The sequence below is a fragment of the Sinocyclocheilus grahami genome, unplaced genomic scaffold (assembly GCF_001515645.1).
Source record: "Sinocyclocheilus grahami isolate Dianchi unplaced genomic scaffold, SAMN03320097.WGS_v1.1 scaffold127.1, whole genome shotgun sequence".
NCBI classification, from domain to species: Eukaryota; Metazoa; Chordata; class Actinopteri; order Cypriniformes; family Cyprinidae; genus Sinocyclocheilus; species Sinocyclocheilus grahami.
Window position 1 is genome coordinate 905,472 of NW_015505306.1, and position 18,340 is coordinate 923,811.

General features: G+C 37.3%; 2 protein-coding genes across 4 annotated transcripts; one reads left to right on the forward strand and one right to left on the reverse strand.

Moving 5' to 3' along the window:
• Positions 1-310: 310 nt before the first annotated feature.
• pdxdc1 (pyridoxal-dependent decarboxylase domain containing 1) lies at positions 311-14,170 on the reverse strand. Of its 3 annotated transcripts, XM_016279095.1 has the most exons (24): positions 14,102-14,170; positions 13,311-13,384; positions 13,101-13,169; positions 12,853-12,927; positions 11,848-11,997; positions 10,742-10,931; positions 10,523-10,591; positions 9,678-9,756; positions 9,488-9,572; positions 9,305-9,353; positions 9,109-9,210; positions 8,857-8,982; positions 8,702-8,752; positions 7,453-7,533; positions 5,790-5,847; positions 4,961-5,025; positions 4,727-4,832; positions 4,049-4,220; positions 3,680-3,798; positions 3,472-3,593; positions 3,282-3,374; positions 2,714-2,810; positions 1,555-1,653; positions 311-1,411 (listed from the first exon to the last, which is right to left on the reverse strand). In XM_016279095.1, exons 1-24 carry the CDS (start codon positions 14,120-14,122, stop codon positions 1,182-1,184), a joined length of 2,382 nt encoding a protein of 793 aa, XP_016134581.1. In that variant the 5' UTR covers positions 14,123-14,170; the 3' UTR covers positions 311-1,181. The 3 variants fall into 3 exon arrangements, with proteins under 3 accessions (XP_016134581.1, XP_016134583.1, XP_016134582.1); XM_016279097.1 differs by lacking the exon at positions 7,453-7,533 and having other exon boundaries at positions 11,848-11,994; XM_016279096.1 differs by lacking the exon at positions 7,453-7,533.
• A 1,311-nt stretch (positions 14,171-15,481) lies between these two features.
• mpv17l (MPV17 mitochondrial membrane protein like) lies at positions 15,482-17,330 on the forward strand. The gene is made up of 4 exons (XM_016279098.1): positions 15,482-16,209; positions 16,290-16,360; positions 16,755-16,784; positions 16,968-17,330. Exons 1-4 carry the CDS (start codon positions 15,903-15,905, stop codon positions 17,151-17,153), a joined length of 594 nt encoding a protein of 197 aa, XP_016134584.1. The 5' UTR covers positions 15,482-15,902; the 3' UTR covers positions 17,154-17,330.
• The last annotated feature ends 1,010 nt before the right edge of the window (positions 17,331-18,340 follow it).

Below are 18,340 nucleotides of genomic sequence, written 5' to 3' on the forward strand. Positions count from 1 at the left end.
CTATTCTTACTTTTGAAACAATATTTCAAGTCAGCACTTATCTCAACCCAAAGAAAAAATCCCAATGATTTATTGCACCAGTTAAGATAGAATCATTTTGAAAAAGAAGAGCAGACCTACAATTACGTTATTCGGTAAGGAAGCACAGTTAGGAAAAGAGCATTTTATGCCCCAAAAATATGGATGGATGTGTTCTAACTTCTAGCTGCAGTGAGTTTACATCTCATGAATAATTCACACAATATTTATATGCTAAATTAAACTACATAATTTCCCCAGTAGCAAAGCTCTTTTTGTGTGCGAGTGTGTGTGTGTGTGCTAAAACAATTAACATTGGTGTAAACAACAAATAAGGATCTTCATTTCAGTACAGTATATTTAGCCTTCATACACATCCAAAAATGTAACAATTACTCAAAGAGACATCTCTGAAACATTCTTCACAGTGAGAACAGTATAATAATTATTTAACTATTGGTAAAGCCAAAAGTGCTGGATGGATATCTGTTTGAATTAAACTTATTTTACATATAGCAAATGTTACTTATCTCTAAATAGCCTAATGTCCTCCAAGATAATTATTTATAGAATAAATAAATATTCTGCTGTTCTGATTAAAGTGTGACATTCTGTACATGAAAGTGCAATAAGGCTATTTTTTGATTAGAAACAGCTGCATGAAACTTCTTTCTTATACATCTGCCTGTGGTGTGTACATAAAGAAAGACCAGCTTTTGGCAAACAAGACATTTTGACATTAATATACATGACGGTAAGGCCACAATAGCCCTTTTGTTGTGTAAATAATGTGTGGAAATGGATCAGAAAAACCTGTCAGACAAGCCCATAGACGACAAAGATAAGCGTCCAAAACTAAAACGTAACGGCTACGTAACCCATTATGGAAGGATATACTTGCAGTGCACATAAAGAACTGTGAGGAGACCCAATATTATATGATTAACCAAACCTTAAAAAATGTGCAACTGTTTATGTAATAACTAAGAAAAAGGGACGCATTTTCAGACATTATTTCCATGAAATTCCAGTGTTTTGTTATTTGCATTTAAAGCTGCTCCTTTTCTTAATTTCAAGAGTGGTTGGCTCAAGGCATCAAGGTCATGGATGCATATTCCTCCATAAGACAAAGCCAACTTCTGGACATCCATTTAGGAGTGGTCTTATCTAAGGGTGTCTACACTCTCTGTCTCTTGTCCCTCTGGTACACGCTGGTCTGACAAAGCCGTTTCCTCCACTATGTGGACATGATGCTCCTGAGGGACCTCTGCCTCTTCCGCATCACTGGCCTGCACATGTGCCATTTCCCTGAACGATTCTTCGAGCTGGTTGACAGAGCTGGTATCACTGACAGAGTCTGAGCCCGCTCCCTGCCGCCGGAAGAGTTTTTGACCTGTGAATCACATGGTATATGATTAACCCCAGAGTTCTGTAAACATCAATGAAAGACCAAATGTGATTTAATTATTTTGTGGGCACAAAGTGATTAGATGTAATTAGGGCCACACTGATCTTAGATCAAGATGTTACCGTTACCTGGAAACCGTTTGGTGATGGACTTGGGGGAATCAAGGGAAGCTTCTTTATTCATCTGGGCTTTTACAGAATACACAGGCTCGGTGCTGTCCAGACAACCTATGGAGGAAAAATAGACGCTATAAAAACCTGAAAACTACAATTAAACCAAAAGTTAGTTTGACACTTTTGTGCATTACAAACTTTTTTAAAGGGGTCATGAAATCAAAATTCCCTTGATCTTTTGACGTTTAAGAGGTCATTGTACTATAAAAACATCCTGTAAGTTTCAGAACTCAAAACTTTCTCGTTAGTCTAAAAACAGCTTCTGTTGAAGCCAATCTGCTAAAACGACAGGTTGTGGAATGTGCCACTTTATGATGTAATAGTGTGACTAAACCCCGCCTCCGCAGAAGATGATCAACGCCTGCTTCTACTTCACTGCCTGTTTAGCCCCGCCCCCTGATTCGCGCATGTAGTGTAAATAACGAGAGAGGCAAACACAGATCTGCACAGAAACCAAACGATAAAGATGCTCCGAAGACAAGATGTTGTGCAGTGCCATGTTGTGGAAAAACAGTCTTTGCATCGCCTTCCTTCTGATCCCAACATTAGGAAAGAGTCGATGAACTTTATTTTTATTGAAGATCCAGACCACGTCAGTAAGAACTTGGTCCTTTGTTCACTTCATTTTACCACAGAGTCGTTTACAAACAAGGCACAATCCGACTCAGGGTTTTCAGAAAGATTTAAACTAAAGGATGATGCTGTGGTGACTATATCGGATCTGACAGCAATGTCGCAACACAAGTGTGAGTAACTGTTTTTATTAAGTGGTCACTATTGCCTTGTCTGTCATTACAGATTGTTTGATATGTACTGAGTGTTTATGCGTTTTTAACCTAAATCACAGTTCATCTGTGAAGGATGTAGGCTGTCAAACATACTGTTAGCAATCATAACAGTGGGCGTTTACTTCCGAGTCTAAAATCCGCCACACCTATTCAAACAGAGCATTCTGATGAAGGGGGTCAATACAGGACAGAATATATCCTATAACTTCTAAATGATGGTGCTTTTTGATGTAAAAAAAACTTGATAACATTATAAGTGGACCTCAAAGAACAGTACAAAATAAATAAAGAGACAGATCATGACCCCCTATAGAAAACATCTATACCTTCAGCTAGGTTGAAAGTTCTTCCTTTGACAGAGGCCTGAACTGGGGAGAGCCAGTTAAGCACAGAGCCCACCAGGGGGATCTGTCGAAATACACCCTGAAAAGTAAATTACATGTGAATATAATTTTCTTTTGAATGATTTCATCAGAAAATGATTATATTTATTAGAATTATATAACCAGCATTGTTGAATTGGAAAATTAATTTCTGAATGTCTTAGTATTTGGTATTTTAGTATTTTGCTTATTGTAAAACCTGATGACCATGTGGTCTATTATCTAAACGGTATCTTCAATGGAAAAAAGAACATGATCCCACATGAGTCACATGATCAATGTCGCATATTTACTTATTTGACCTAGAAATCAAGTGAAAGAAAAAAGGAAAACTTCCATCCATTTTACGTCATAAAGTTTCTGGTTTCTTTTACAGGTTTAAATGAGACCAAAACTTATAAAACAAAATTTCTTGTCCATTTTATGTCATAAATCTTCTGGTTTATTTTACAGGTTTAAGTGAGATTTTGTGGTCTCAGACATTTGGTCCCCACTGTCCCTTTACACTCACCTCCTCAATAAGTTTCTCTTCATTTGCTTTCTGAAGCTGCAGCTCAGCTTCCTGGATGCCTCTTCTCACTACCTCCGTCATGTTCTCAAACAACTAGACACAAACATACACAGATGCATTATATCTTATCTGATTTTTATTGTCTATTTTAATTATTAAACATCTGTCCAAAACAAAAATCAATGCAAACCTTTCCACTTTCCTCAATGTCTCTTCCAATAGATACTATAGTTTCCACCAACTCTGCCACATCCAGGTCTTCTGTTGCCATTCCAATAAATATGCCATTTTTCTCCTCACAAAACTCAGGACCTGCACACAAGACTGGTCAGGTCACTGAGTTCATGTGAATTAAAGCAATTCTACAACTGTCAATCATACGATCATCAGGAATTTACCACCAGAGAAGTACAGGTCAGTATCCAGCTCCATCAGCTTCTTAAGCAAGTCACCGTTGATCTTCTCCACACTGTGTTGTCTCTTGTCTTCATCCAGGTCTGTGGTTCTGGGCTCATACCTGATAAAAACAAACAACAAACAAAATAACCTGTTTAGCACTGTAGAAACTTACAACAACGCGAGTTACCTTCTTCGAGTGAGAAATAGAGGATATTAGGGTCACTGTATCCTTTTATCTCGATTTTCAAAGAGCATAAAACTGACTAAATGTATACCTCAAATGCACTCTGGATAAAAGTGTCTGTCAAATGCATGAATGTAATGTAAATGTGCTGTAAACTGAAGCAGGTTTGACTGCAGAGTCTCACCTCACACCTCCAAGACCGGGCCAGCTCAGGTCCTCGATGTACGAGAGTGAAGCTTGTTGTAGAACCTCATCTTTGAAGTCCTGTCTGAAGCGTAGGGTGCAGCTCAGCACTGGAATCATCTCTCCCAGCTTCTCCACAAGTGCAGCCACGTCATTCTCCTGAGTGCCAAGAGCTACACACATAACACCACTGTTAGCATGAACATGTTAACACTAATTGGGTCTCATCACCGCAAAACAACTGACAAGTCATAAAATCACTGATACTTTTATATCTTTGCGCACTAAGGACAAAGAATAGTCCCCTCAAGCCCCTATTTTTGCTAAAATATTTTTCTTAAATAATAATAATATTAATACTAATAATATTAATATAAAACAAATTGTAAAATAATAATAAATAAATATTCTATTACAATATATATTATAAATTAAATATTATATATATATATATATATATAAACAAAAATGTCAGAAATATATCCAGCCAATTTCCTCTGATTTCTTCCTTGCACCTATTTAATATAGGCTTTAGAGCTTGCACATAACCCAGGATTTCTTGGTTTATAATTTCATAATTAGCTCTTCTCTGTATGTTTCCAGTTCTTATGTCAGTATGGCTTGGGCCTAAACATTGTGTTAGCATTCCAGATTTTTAATTATCTTCCAAATGTCTTACCTGCAGCGGTCATGAGCGGGCTGAAACGAACACATGTGCCCTCATCTTCCAGCTCAACCACATCCACACCACTTAGGGGAACCTGCTGCGCCAACTGCTCACCCAACTGTCAAATCAGATCAAAGCAGGCGGGTCACTCATTTGTAAGAAAAGCATCTCGGCACTCTATTATAAATGCTCACAATTCAGCCTACTTATTTCTCATAATACATTGAGAGTAAGAGAAGCATTTACCCATCTGTTAAGGGCATCAAGGACATCCCCTGCAAAATATCCTTCTACTGAGCCACCACTTGAGGCTGAAAATGAAAGTTTTGTATCTCTTAGTACATATATGCGTAATATTTTTGTAAAAACACATTTTTTCAGAATTCTTTGATAAATAGAAAGTTAAAAAAAGAATAGCATTTATTTGAAATATTTTGTAACATAAACATCTTTACTGCCACTTTAATTTTCAGTTTAATGTAACCTTGTTAAAAATAAACAATTGACCCAAAACTTTTGAATGGTGTGTATATATATACAGGTGCATCTCACTAAATTAGAATGTCATGGAAAAGTTAATTTATTTCAGTAATTCAACTCAAATTGTGAAACTAGTGTATTAAATAAATTCAATGAACACAGACTGAAGTAGTTTAAGTCTTTGGTTCTTTTAAACATCATCTGAAAGCTGAATAAACAAGCTTTGTTATGATAGGACAATATTTGGCCGAGATACAACTATTTCAAAATCTGGAATCTGAGGGTGCAAAATAATCCAAATCCGGAGAAAATCGCCTTTAAAGTTGTCCAAATGAAGTTCTTAGCAATGCATATTACTAATCAAAAATTAAGTTTTGATATATTTACAGTAGGAAATTGACAAAATATCTTCATGGAACATGATCTTTACTTAATGTTCTAATGATTTTTGGCATAAAAGAAAAATCCATAATTTTGACCCATACAATGTATTTTTGGCTATTGCTACAAATATACCCAAGTGTCTTAAGACTGGTTTTGTAGTCCAGGGTCACATATACGCACACACACATACAACCAAGGAAAGAAAACTTACGAGCGCTGTCTTGTGAAAACCTGAACACCACCACAGGAGAATTCAGTTCATCCTCCACCTACAAACATCAGAGAGACACAGAGGGTGGGGACGGGGTCTCAAAACACCTGTTACACATCTGAGCATACAGGAGGCCTTAATGTCATGCTGTGAGCACTACCATGTTATTGTGAAATTGGTCTAGTATTTAAATGTTGTGATGCAATGACATGAAGAGGCTTTTTGTTTACTAGCTACTGGTTTGGCAGGTCAATCTGGACAATGTGGCACATGACCTAAAGTCAAGCATTAGTGTTGCTGGAATGTCTAAGTGATGCTGGATCCGTTGTCAAAACTAAGAAAAGCTTATGTCATTAAATAACAAGAGAAATGCCCATTATTATCACTATCAAACAATGCTTCCTTCATGATTAATTTTCATGAACAAAAAAAACACCCTTAGACATAAATTAAGGAAGTGAAACCTTAAAATTATCCATCAAGTGTCTATACCTCTTTTAATCTCTTAAAAACATTAAATAAACGTTGAACTGTGGTTCCTGTTATAGCTTATGTAGTCGTATCTATCATTTAAATAACTTTACTTTGAACAAACAAACTCTTATCGGACGAGTGTTAGTATTACACAGGAACATCACCGTTTTATTTTGCTCCATCTCTCACAAGGGCCATTTTTAAAGGGGTGCTATTATGCTTTTTCACTTTTTCAACATTAGTTAGTCTGTAATGTTGCTGTTTGAGCATAAAAAAGATCTGCAAAGTTACAAAGCTCAAAGTCCACTTCAAATGGAGATATTTTATTTAACAGAAATCATTTTTCAAAAACTACAACGAACGACTCGTTTGGACTACAACGCATATTTTCCGGGATTTGTGATATCACAAATATCGACGAATGGGATGAGACCTGGTTGAGCTGCACTAGAGAAGGCAACGAATGTTATCACTATGTCGGAGACACGCTAGTTTTCCCAAGGCAGACGAACTTAAGAGTGGTTACAATCATCCGGGTTTAAATCGCGCTCAAATTGATTTGATTTTGACGCAATATTTACACTGAAGCTTGCAGGCGGCTATGGTAAGGGGCATGATATTTCCCGACCAGGCGCCGAGTGCTGCCAATCACAACACACACTGACCCAGCTAACCAATCACAGCACACACTGGCCCAGCTAACCAATCACAACACATTTCGTATTTCAGAAGGCAGGCCTTCATTTGATACAGGAACTATTCAAGCCGTTCATGTCAGACTGGGGAGAGAGGTGTTGTAATAATGTAAAATATGTGAAAGATAATGTGTTTTTCGAACAACCTAGCATGAGAGCCTGTTCTAGTGCACCCCCAAAACAAAATAAAGACTGTAAAAGAGCATAATAGGACCCCTTTAATAAATTCCGCTTAATTCCCATGATGCCGCATCACTGCTCCAAAGCGAGGTCCAGCATTGATGCCCAATGAGTCATCAAGCTCTGTGAAGTGACATTTCCTAAATGTTTTTGCACATGCCTGTAGCACTGGCAGGCCTTTACACGAATAAAAGCCTTTAAACTCAGCACCAGCACTTATGGGTGGACATGGTGAGGGAGGGAACAGTGGAGAAACAGCGTGAGTGAAAGGGAGTGGAGTGGGATCAAGCAGGTAGAGGGTTGGTCCCACCTACAATAGAGAGTATAAGAGAGCCCAGCACGTCCCGCAGCGAGCCCCCGGAGATGGGAGGGACCCGGGAATGAGACACCACATCCTGAAACCAAGGCACCCACGCTCACTACCACACTATGTATACAGTATAAGAGCTGCACACATTTCTGACAGTCACAAAGCACACCGCCAACATACATATGACGAACACTCTGCTCTTTACCATGCACAAAGCCTCGATGAGAGACACCTCACTGTCAAGGATATCCTAATGGTGGTGACACAGAACAGAGGTGTTTGCTTTTAAGGTTTTAGCCTAGATTCTCTGACTGACAGGAAAAAGTGTGCCACTGACATATAGAAAAGGACAAAATTTCAAGAAGCTGCCAAATAAAGTGCAAAGAGTTTTCAAAATTTGTGTCATTAAGCTACCAAATGTATTATTACGTATTAATATTTTCAGCTGACATTTTAACATGGTGATACTGTCTGGTTGTAAATGGCAGAAATGTCTAATGGCATCCAGATTTTAAAGGGATAGTTCACCAAAAAATGACAAGTTGGTCATTGTCATCATTTATCTACCTTCAAGTTTTAATATTTCTACATTTTACATATACATTTTAATATTTCTATTTAACTTTCTTTACATTTATTTCAGTTTTAGTAATGTTAGTATTTCAATTTAAGCATTTTATTTGTTACTGTAGTTGCCAAGGCAACATTCTAATATTCAAGCTTTTAAGTTCAAGTTTTTCTAATATTTTATTTCAATTAAAGAAAATGATTTTAATAGTTTTTGTTTTAGTTACCACTATTCAACGAACCTTCTTTGTGGTGCCATTTGAGGAAAGCCGACACATGAATAATGTCTTATATTTCAATCTGTTCCTCACAGAAAACTATTGTATGGCTTGAAATATAGGTCACAAATCACATGGACCGCTTTTATGTTACTTTTAAGGAGCTTCCTTTTCCAGTTCCCATTTTCATTATATGCAAGTATGAAAAGTGTGAAAATTTCACAAAACATTTTTTTGTGTGTTCCATGAAAGAAAGAAAGTCATTTGGGTTTGGAACAAAATGGGGTGAGTAAAGACATTTTTGGGTGAACTATCCATTTACCAAATGAAGGGAGAAATACAAACTCAGGACAGAGGAAATATTGATATGCAGAAGCTTCAAAATAGTTCTGATTCACACTTATTTGTGGGGACATGATGTAACTCTAAAAGACATACAGCTAAATGGATGAAGACAAGTTCACCTACCGAGGTTTTTATTGAAGCCAGTGTCTTCAAATGCTCCAACAGCTGTTGACTCTACAGGGAAACAGATCAGTTCCCAGCAAGGTCAGATTAATTCTTGTGTTTAAAGTACAGTGCATCGAAGTTGGCATCCAAAATGAAGTTGGTAGGGTACTCACTAGCTGTGAGGCATGCTTAATCCTCTGTACAATCCCATCATGCCCAAGGTACTGAAGGGACAGCCAGAGAGGCAAAGCCCGAAGCTTCTCCACTGGCTGGCTAGAAGTCAGACCTGCTGCAAGAGACTGCCCCCAACCGGCAGAGAGGATAATCCACATTAGGTATTTGAACACTGTCATATCTTTGGATTGCATTTCCATATGATGTGCTGTAAAATGATGATCGGTACTTAAAATAACAGTCCAACTTACCAGGGCCGGATCCTCATGTCTGTAAAGAGTGACAGCAGGCACAGCTGGCAGGCCCAACCACGGGCCTGGAGTTAAAGTCATACTATCACACTTGGTGGCCGGCTTGATAGAGAGAGGAAGGAAAAAATAGCATGTACTTTACAACAGGAAACAAACGCGGCCATATGTGTGCCAAAAAAAACACCGTACAACATACCGTGACAGCAGAAGAGACCTGACCAAGAGCAAGTGTTGCCAAATTCACCCTGAAAGAATGGCACAGAAAGTCAATTTAAACTACGATGAATATTAACTATATACATCAAATCGGTTTATTTCAATATATAAAAGAAAATCAAGTAAAAGAGGTACTACAAAAACAGGACCAGCTAATACCAACCCCTCCACATGGAGCCACATATTGTACTGAACGCAGAGCTCTTTCAGACGACTGAGTTTGTCTGTGTGACCTGCACCTGGTGTTCCTGAGAGATGAAGTGAATTTTAATAATTGCATGCAAAACTGACAACCAACAAATGCTTGCAAAAATGATTCTGCTTGAATAAATAAGATCTAATAGCAAACTGACCAGCATTTGCTATCAACAGCAATGGAACCTTCCCTGATTCACGATCATCTCTGATGAGCTTGTCAAGCAATGCAACATCCTGTGAAAAGACAATTTAGTGAAAAACACACCATTTCAACACATTTTCTATTAATTGAATCAACACTGCCTCGTTACTTGCACTTTTCTGAACAAAGAGTTTCAATTCCATTTGTCTTTCTTTTTAATGCATTGTGTTAATATGCGTAATATATTTCTATTTCAAAATCAATTCTGTTCTTTTAAACTTTATATCATCAAAGAATCCTGAAAAAATAAGTATCACGGTTTCCACAAAAATATTAAGCAGCACAACTTTTTTCAACACTGATAACAATAAAAAATGTTTCTTGAGAAGCAAATATTTATAAAGAATATTTATTTTATTTATTTTTTAACGCCATGTCAGCAGCAAGGCTATCTTCAATAACAAAAGTAATACAATTAACAATAACCTATATAAGGCATTTAATGTTAATACTAGAAAATTCTAAAATACACTTAGGTGACAATTTTTTTAATAAATAATTTAAACCCATTTCTAAATAAATAAATCTGTTGTCTATTTACATTAAAACAATCAAATCAGCATGTTAGAATGATTTCTGAAGGATCATGTGACACTGAAGTTTAAAGTAATGGCTGCTGAAAATTCAGCTTTGCAATCATATGCATAAATTACATTTTAAAATATATTAATATATTACCAATATCACTGTTTTATTGTATTTTTGATCAAATAAATGCAGCCTTGGTGAGCCCAAGAAACATCCTTTTTTTAAACTTACATAAGTTCTAAACTTATCTACCAAAAGACAGCTTCCTACCATTTGGTGCAAGGAGCCAAACATGGTGTTACAGGGCACAATACAAAGACATGACAGAGGCAGTCCCAGCTGAAAAGCAAACACAAAAAAGTTGTCTAATCAAAGCAAGCAGTATTCACTACATATAAACACACGCGCTATATTTTGTAATATAGTGCGATAATGTGAAACATTTCAGATCCTGCAGCACTGACGTGTGATGTGGAGGTGACATTATACCTGGCAGCAGAGATGTTGTCCCAGGCCAGGTCTGCATGCAGCACTTTGGTAAATCACAGGATGTTTAGAGCTGAGCATTGTAAAGCCCTCTGTAGCATAGTCCTCATAATGAGTATTAATAACTAGCCGACACACATTCACCAGCCCCTCACAGTCATCTTCATGATAATATGCGGAGCCATTTTCATATCTATGAAAAATAATTAAATAGAATTAAAGAAATATCTTAAATGCAATGTAATCTCAAATCTCAAAATGGATATCCATTTTCATTCTGTACACTATAATGTTGTGATGTCTAAATTCAGTAACATTTAAAATGATTGATTTTAGTTTTTAGTGTTTTATTTATTTATTTATTTATTTATTTTGACAAAACAGAATAGAATTTTAATATTGGCCATTTAGCGTTTATTGGCCATTACATGAAAGTAATTACTTGCTTATTGGTATCAGCTAAAATTGTAATATCAGTGCATCCTTAAAATATTTGTAGGACATTTAAAACCATTTAATAATTTGCTTCTAAAATCACTTTATCAAACTGGAAAAGCACCCATTTCAAAGCATGACTGCATCTGTCTTAAAGGGTTAGTTCACCCAAAAATGAAAATTATGTCATTAATTACTCACCCTCATAACGTTTCAAACCCGTAAGACCTTCGTTCATCTTCGGAACACAAATTAAGATATTTTTGATGGTCTTTTACAGATTTTACAGATCTCCTTGCTACGTCTCTGAACTTGGGAACATTTCAGTTGTATTGCTGTCTATGGGAGGGTCAGACAGCTCTCAGATTCCATCAAAAATATCTTACGATATGAGGGTGAGTAATTAATGACAGAATTTTAATTTTTGGGTGAACTATCCCTTTAAATGATAATTGCACACTAATAATAAAAAAATATTTTTTTCTAATAAAAAGTTCAATGTTTTTAAGTGAAGACACCGCCAATTAAATTTGCTGAGGTGAACCAAATGTGGAGCCCATTGTCAATGCTCTTACACACATTTCTAGCTTTAAATCACTTCAAAGTGTTTGTATGACAGCAAGAAGAGAATTACCCTGAAACCACATGAGATCACAGAGAGAACTTGATCGTACCTGAAAAGCCTGCAGAGCCAGAGAGTGGTATCCGACAGGATGCGGGTGGTCAGTTTTCTCAATCTTTCCCGTTCCAGGACAGAAATATATGCGGCCAGACTATGTCCCAGTAGAGCCATATGTCCCTGCTCTGCGACGTACTGCATCCTGCTAAACAGACGTTCATAGTTTTATGACACACGTAGAGAGGTTTATGACACATGCTCTCGGTGCAATATAATGGAGCTGGTCTGTCTTGACGTCAATTTGTAGACCAACCCCAAAGACTACTTCACCATAGGTTTGGTTTATCAGTAAAATAAGGCCTACAACTAACATTACTGAAAAAGACTTTTCTTGAGGACACTTTTCTGTGTTGTTCTATATATAACAGACCTTATTTTACTGATGTATTTTACTTGCACCACCATTCAAAAGTTTGGGGTCTGTGAGAATTTTTTGTAAGATTTTCTTAAAAGAAGTCTCTTTTGCTCTCCAAGCCTGCATTTATTTGATCAAAAATACAGTAAAACCAGTAATATTGTGAAATATTACTACAATTCAAAAACTGTTCCCTATTGTAATATATTTTAAAATGTAGTTTATTCTCATGATATCAAAGCTGAATTTTCAGCATCATTACTTCAGTCTTCGGTGTAACATGATCCTTCAGAAAACATTCTAATGAGCTGACTTGCTGCTCAATAAATATTTCTTATTATTATCAATGTTGAAAACAGTTGTGCTGCTTAATATTTTTCTGGAAACATGATACTTATTTACAGGATTCTTGTTTTAATTAATAGAAAATGTAAAAAAAAAAAACAGCATTTACTTGACATAGAAATGTTTTGAAACATTACAAACGTCTATACCATCACTTTTAGTCAATTTAATGCATCCTTGACCTTGCTGAATAAAAGTATTATTATCGTTTATTATAATAAACCTGTTCAAAATTCTCAAGGGATTCATTTCTTGGCTTTAGGACGACAAACTGAGCAGCTCTATAATGCTGTGACCCACCGTTGACCCTGCTTGTCATCATCTCCATGCATCAGGTTCTGGACAAGCTGGAGTATGCTGACTACATCCTGTCCACTGTCAGAAAAAAATGGAAAAAGGATAAGAGAGGCTCTAAAGTGTTTTATAGCTAATATGCACTGACTTTAAACCCCATAAAATGCCTTAGAAATAAGCAGGGTAGAATTACAGAGCAAGACAAGAAACTGTAAATGTAAACTGTGATTTACAGTATTAAGAGTCTCACTCACTCTCCTTGCAAGGGTCCTGGAATGTCTTTCCAACTCAACTTTCTTCTTTCTTTGCCTTGTTCAGATTCCCTGAATACATCCACACAATGTTATATTAGTTATGTGAAACTAAACTTTGGACATACTGTCAACCTAACATAAAGATGGCTTAGTATTAGCATTTTAAATGCAATTACAGAAAAAAAATTTATATGGAAGGTGAAATCTCACAATTTTCCACTTTCCAAAATCTTCATGGCATCAGAGAGATGGTTTCCCATCTCAGCAAGTGTAGGGTCCATCATCTACACAGTAAAATGTATATGGTTATCCTTAAAGGGTATTGCAGTGAAACATGGAAAACTCGCAAACTTGATGACAATGACTGTATATCACATTTCTTGTCACATCAAATAAAATGACTCCTCAGGCTTTAACAAAACTCATATTTCATCTGTAGGGCACTTTCGCTGACTATGAGAGAGGAGGAAACATTTAGGCCTCTGTCCTTTTGAGATAATAGTGCGTTCATAACATTATAATATATTTAAGCACAAAATAAATACCACAAATACTATTGGCAGACTTGACAAAAGCTGTTCTACTTGTAGACTGTGCCAGCTTGTGTAAAATGAGCCTGTAGCGCTGTCTTAAATCTTCCTTTATCTGTTCTACACTTATAATTCCTGATATTCAGGATGTGGGGTGTGTTAACGACGAAAACCTGTCGGATGACAAGGCTCATTTCAACACACCAGCACTCATCTGGTACGTCCACCTTGTCCAGACGATAAAAGATTTAATGTCATGTCCTCATGCGCATCCTGCTATAACACAACACACTTCATTTTGCAACACAACTGATTTTTAGATCAAACTTGATCAAGCCTTACGCACTGTGGCTTCTACTGAATCCGGTATAGCTCCGCATCATCCTCCCTATGGCAATGACAGTGAATAAGCTTCCTGTACTTCAATCAAATGAGCGAGTCCTTCAGGGAGAGAACGATGTTCTACATTACCTTCACGAGCGGCTTATCCATGCGATGTTGAAAACCTAGTCGCAGGGACTCTCCGTGCCCCCATGCTGAGTTTTGCGCATCGTGTGTGTGTGCGTGCACATATGTGTTTGTGTGTGTGTGTGTGAGAGCGAGAGCGAGAGAGAGACAGCGTCACATCACAGTGGAGTCAGCTGTCTTAACCGCGGCTTGTGTACTGCATCATTACTGTGTCTGTTCCCCTTTCGGACTTGAACTGGTGGTAAAACTAATGACATTATTTACTGTCTTTACATTTATGTTGAAAGCTGAAGCTGCGATTATGGTAAGGGGCGTTACTTTTCCAACAAGTGCTTGCGGTGTTCGGCCAATCACAATACACTGGGTCAGCTGGCCAATCAGAGCAGACTGCGCTTGTCAGAAGGAGGGACTTTGTAGAAAATGAAGCGTTTGAGAGAGGCGGGGCATAGAGGACCTACAATAATGTACAGTATTTAAAAAATAATGTGTTTTTTGAACATTAAAGCATGTCAACATATTCTGTTACACCAAATACACAAAATAATGATCTTTAAAAAAGCATCATATGACCCCTTTAATATGCTATGCATTTTATTAGACAGGTGACGACCGCACAGAGTAGCATTATAACAGAACGTTCCAATGTATCTAGTGTGATAAAACAGCGCTGCTTACTTCCGCTGCTTTCCGGAAGGAGCGGAACAGTCGACTGTGGCATAATAAAAGCTCCGCTGCTTTCGAGCCGTGTGTCGCGCTCGATCAGCGGCCTCGTTTCGCTTCGACGGCTTTCCACCTCACTTTGCGTCATACTACAAAGTTAATAAACCTTTAATACATCAGCTCATCCATGAACATGATTTCTGCCCGAGTCCCGTCTGATTGCATCGGCTGTGGGGATGAAGACGACAACTCCCATGATTCCACACTCAGTCACCTAACTACGCCTTTGTTTCTTTGTTTGTTTTGAATACGCGCCCTCTAGCGGCAAAAAAATTACATATTGTGCCTTTAAAAAACTTTTCTCGCCAGTCTGCAAATATGTCCTCTTTGCCCTCCAAGAAACTCACTCCTGTGAATGTGATTCATTGAAAAAGATCAGATTCATTGAAACGATTCGACTTAAATAATAATTCGTTCAAACAGTGGCACATAACATTAGCTTAAGCTTTATATGAAGCATATATAAGGATGAAATATGTTAACATTGTGTAAGCACAAAAGTCTCAGTACATGTTGATCGCACGAACATAAAATCTAGCAACTGGTCTTACTGAGCATGTGGTCGATCTTTATTATATACAGATCAGATTTAAACGCGCAGGAGCGCGCGGGCAGATTAATGTGGGATTTGAGCACCTGACTAAGTAACGGGAAACTGCTGATCACTGGATGAACGCGCGCTGGAACCTTTTAATTTAATTGCTAAATGGATTAATGAATGTAATTCTTATTTTTGCCTCGCTGTCTCTTTTAAAGTCAAAGAAGATGGACTGAACCGAAGCACTCGATTGATCTGTGTTTTATTTGGCAGTGCTTTGCCTTTGAAATGTTTCTGAAGGATGTTCACCAAGAGTCACATTGAGCTGTCAAAGCATTATCTGTCATTTATTGTGCATTTTAAATAGATTGAACAAGACTGACTAGAAATATTAGAGTTTAATAGAATATTTCACTTGTAGAGCAAACTATTTTATGAGCTTAGCTACGGCCGTCAGTCAATGTCAGGTCACCGCTTTGTTTCGTGTCCATCGAGGTCATTTACTAAGGTTAGGAAGTAGGCCTACAAGTTTCCGTTTTGTTGAACATGAGAAAATCTTTTTTCAGACGAGCAAAGGTATTGCCTTGGATAAGCAATGTGACTCTGTACGGATGCTTGTTCGGCGGTGGGGATTTCGTGCATCAGTGCATGATCGCGCAGAGAGATGAAATGGACTGGAGGCACACGAGAAACGTGGCGATTGTGGCGCTGAGCTTTCAAGGTAACTTCAATTACTTCTGGTTGCGAGCCTTAGAACATCGTTTCCCGGGAAGATCGGCCAGTATGATTTTACGCAAACTGCTTTTGGACCAAACTTTTGCTTCACCTTTGGCGACCAGTGTCTTCTACACAGGTACTGTACTGTATTAATGTCAATCACAGTCACATATATCACACTTGTTTGTTTAATCACTCAGTTCATTGTCTTCACAGGTGTGAGTTTCTTGGAGGGCAAAGAGGACATATTTGCAGACTGGCGAGAAAAGTTTTTTAATACATACAAGGTAGGCCCATTGATGACCGACCAAAAACAAGTCATCTTATACCAGTTAGCCCATGAACAACCTCCTTTACAGAGAATAATCCAGTGATGTCTAAATCAAATATGGACACTAGTTGAAAAATCCTTCTGAACCTGAAAAGTTCTGAACCTTTTGTATCTTTCTAAAGCCTATATTTTGTACTGACGTCAAGATGTCTCTCTCTCTATGGATACATAATGTAAATGTAATACATTAATTTACAAGATAATATGCAAAAGTAATTTTAGTTTGTTATTTATTAGGTTTGTATTCGAAAGGGTTATACATTTACAAATGTTATACATTTATTATAAAATGATATTGAGAACATCTAGCTTTTTATGGCTGATAGTGTAAATATATTTTTACATTTCAGACTGGACTAATGTACTGGCCATTCATGCAGGTAAGAACCACATTTCTGTCACCATATTATATATATATATGTGTATATATATATACACACAACCAGATAAATGTGCCATAAGCACTTCTTGATCCTTTGCTTTGTCAATATTCTTAAACTGCATTCTGTTCATTTTTCTCATCTAATCACGATTTATGTTGATTCATCTGTATTTTCTTTCAGTTTCTGAATTTTGTTCTGTTGCCTCTCTACCTGAGGACGGCATTCATGGGCTGTTCAGCATTCTTGTGGGCCACGTTCTTATGTTTCTCACGACAGAGTGGGGATGGCACAGCAGCAGTGGCCTTAGCTTGGATCATGGCCCCCAAAAAACGGTTTCTACCTCGCAGTACCGACGAGGAGAAATAGAGACACAGTGGCGCATATGAATAACATTGTGCCTTTGCGGATGGACAGTTGAGTCTCACAGTGGTACTGTAAGACTCACGGCTGTGTTGTTTATAAATCTTGTTGCTTTTGATCTTAATAAGAGTGATATAAAATTTACTTATACGTGTACACCTTTCATTTATTTTTATGTTGAACAACCCAATTTTACTTTATATAGTTTTTTGTTTTATGTGATTCAATTTATTTATTTATTACTGAAGGGAAATGCATTGTGTCTTTAAGAATTTCACTTGGTGGTTTGGACGGGTCTTTTGTGCCCCAGGTTAGGTTGCTATTCAACCCAAATACCTTATTAATTTATTGAAATATAAAAAATAAAAAAATGGACATACTGTGTGTGCACAGTGTTTTATCCAGACGTAACTGTCTTTCTAAAGAGAAATGAAGACGCATTCACTCATAAGGTTTACATGCACGTGTACTCATAAGGGATGCAGTATTAAAAAGATTTGTATCTTATTAAACTTGTAAAAAATATATTTATTGTGATTACATATTGCTTTTCACAGTTTACACAATGCATTTTAGATAAACCAGTGTTTACTTTGTTTGTAGGTGAGTTGTACAGTTTCTTGTGATGCTGCTTTTATGGAAGTGTATGTGAGAGGTGATGTGTTTAACCATGCAGAATTGAGAAACGCGACAGCTTAATGTAGATTTTATGAGATATTGAGGGTGATGCTGGGTAACAGATAAACAGCTTTTCCGGTACTGATTGTCTGTGTTGGATTAGGCAGGATCACACACTTGCTAATCTTAGAAGGGCAAAAATGTCTGGTGTGCGCGCCACTCACTGCATGCAATGACCTCTGACAACAGGACAGAAAAAAACCTCTGTTAGGTACTGTGTACATTTATGTCATGACTTTAGCATAGTAGTTTCAAAAATGCCTTTTCATTTTGGTTTTTAAATGTATGTTGTTTTTAGACAAATAAAGAATGATGAGAATAAACATCAGAAAGTCATAGATTAAATTCTTGCCAATTCTTACATGAAGTTTGCATGACACACACCATTTGTATCAAGTTACTTTTTATTGAATGAATGAATAATGCATTCGTAGTGCTTTATTGTGTATTGCTGTACACCCAAAGCGCTTTACAATCATGTGGGGGGGGGGGGGGGGGGGGCGCTGCGGCACTCT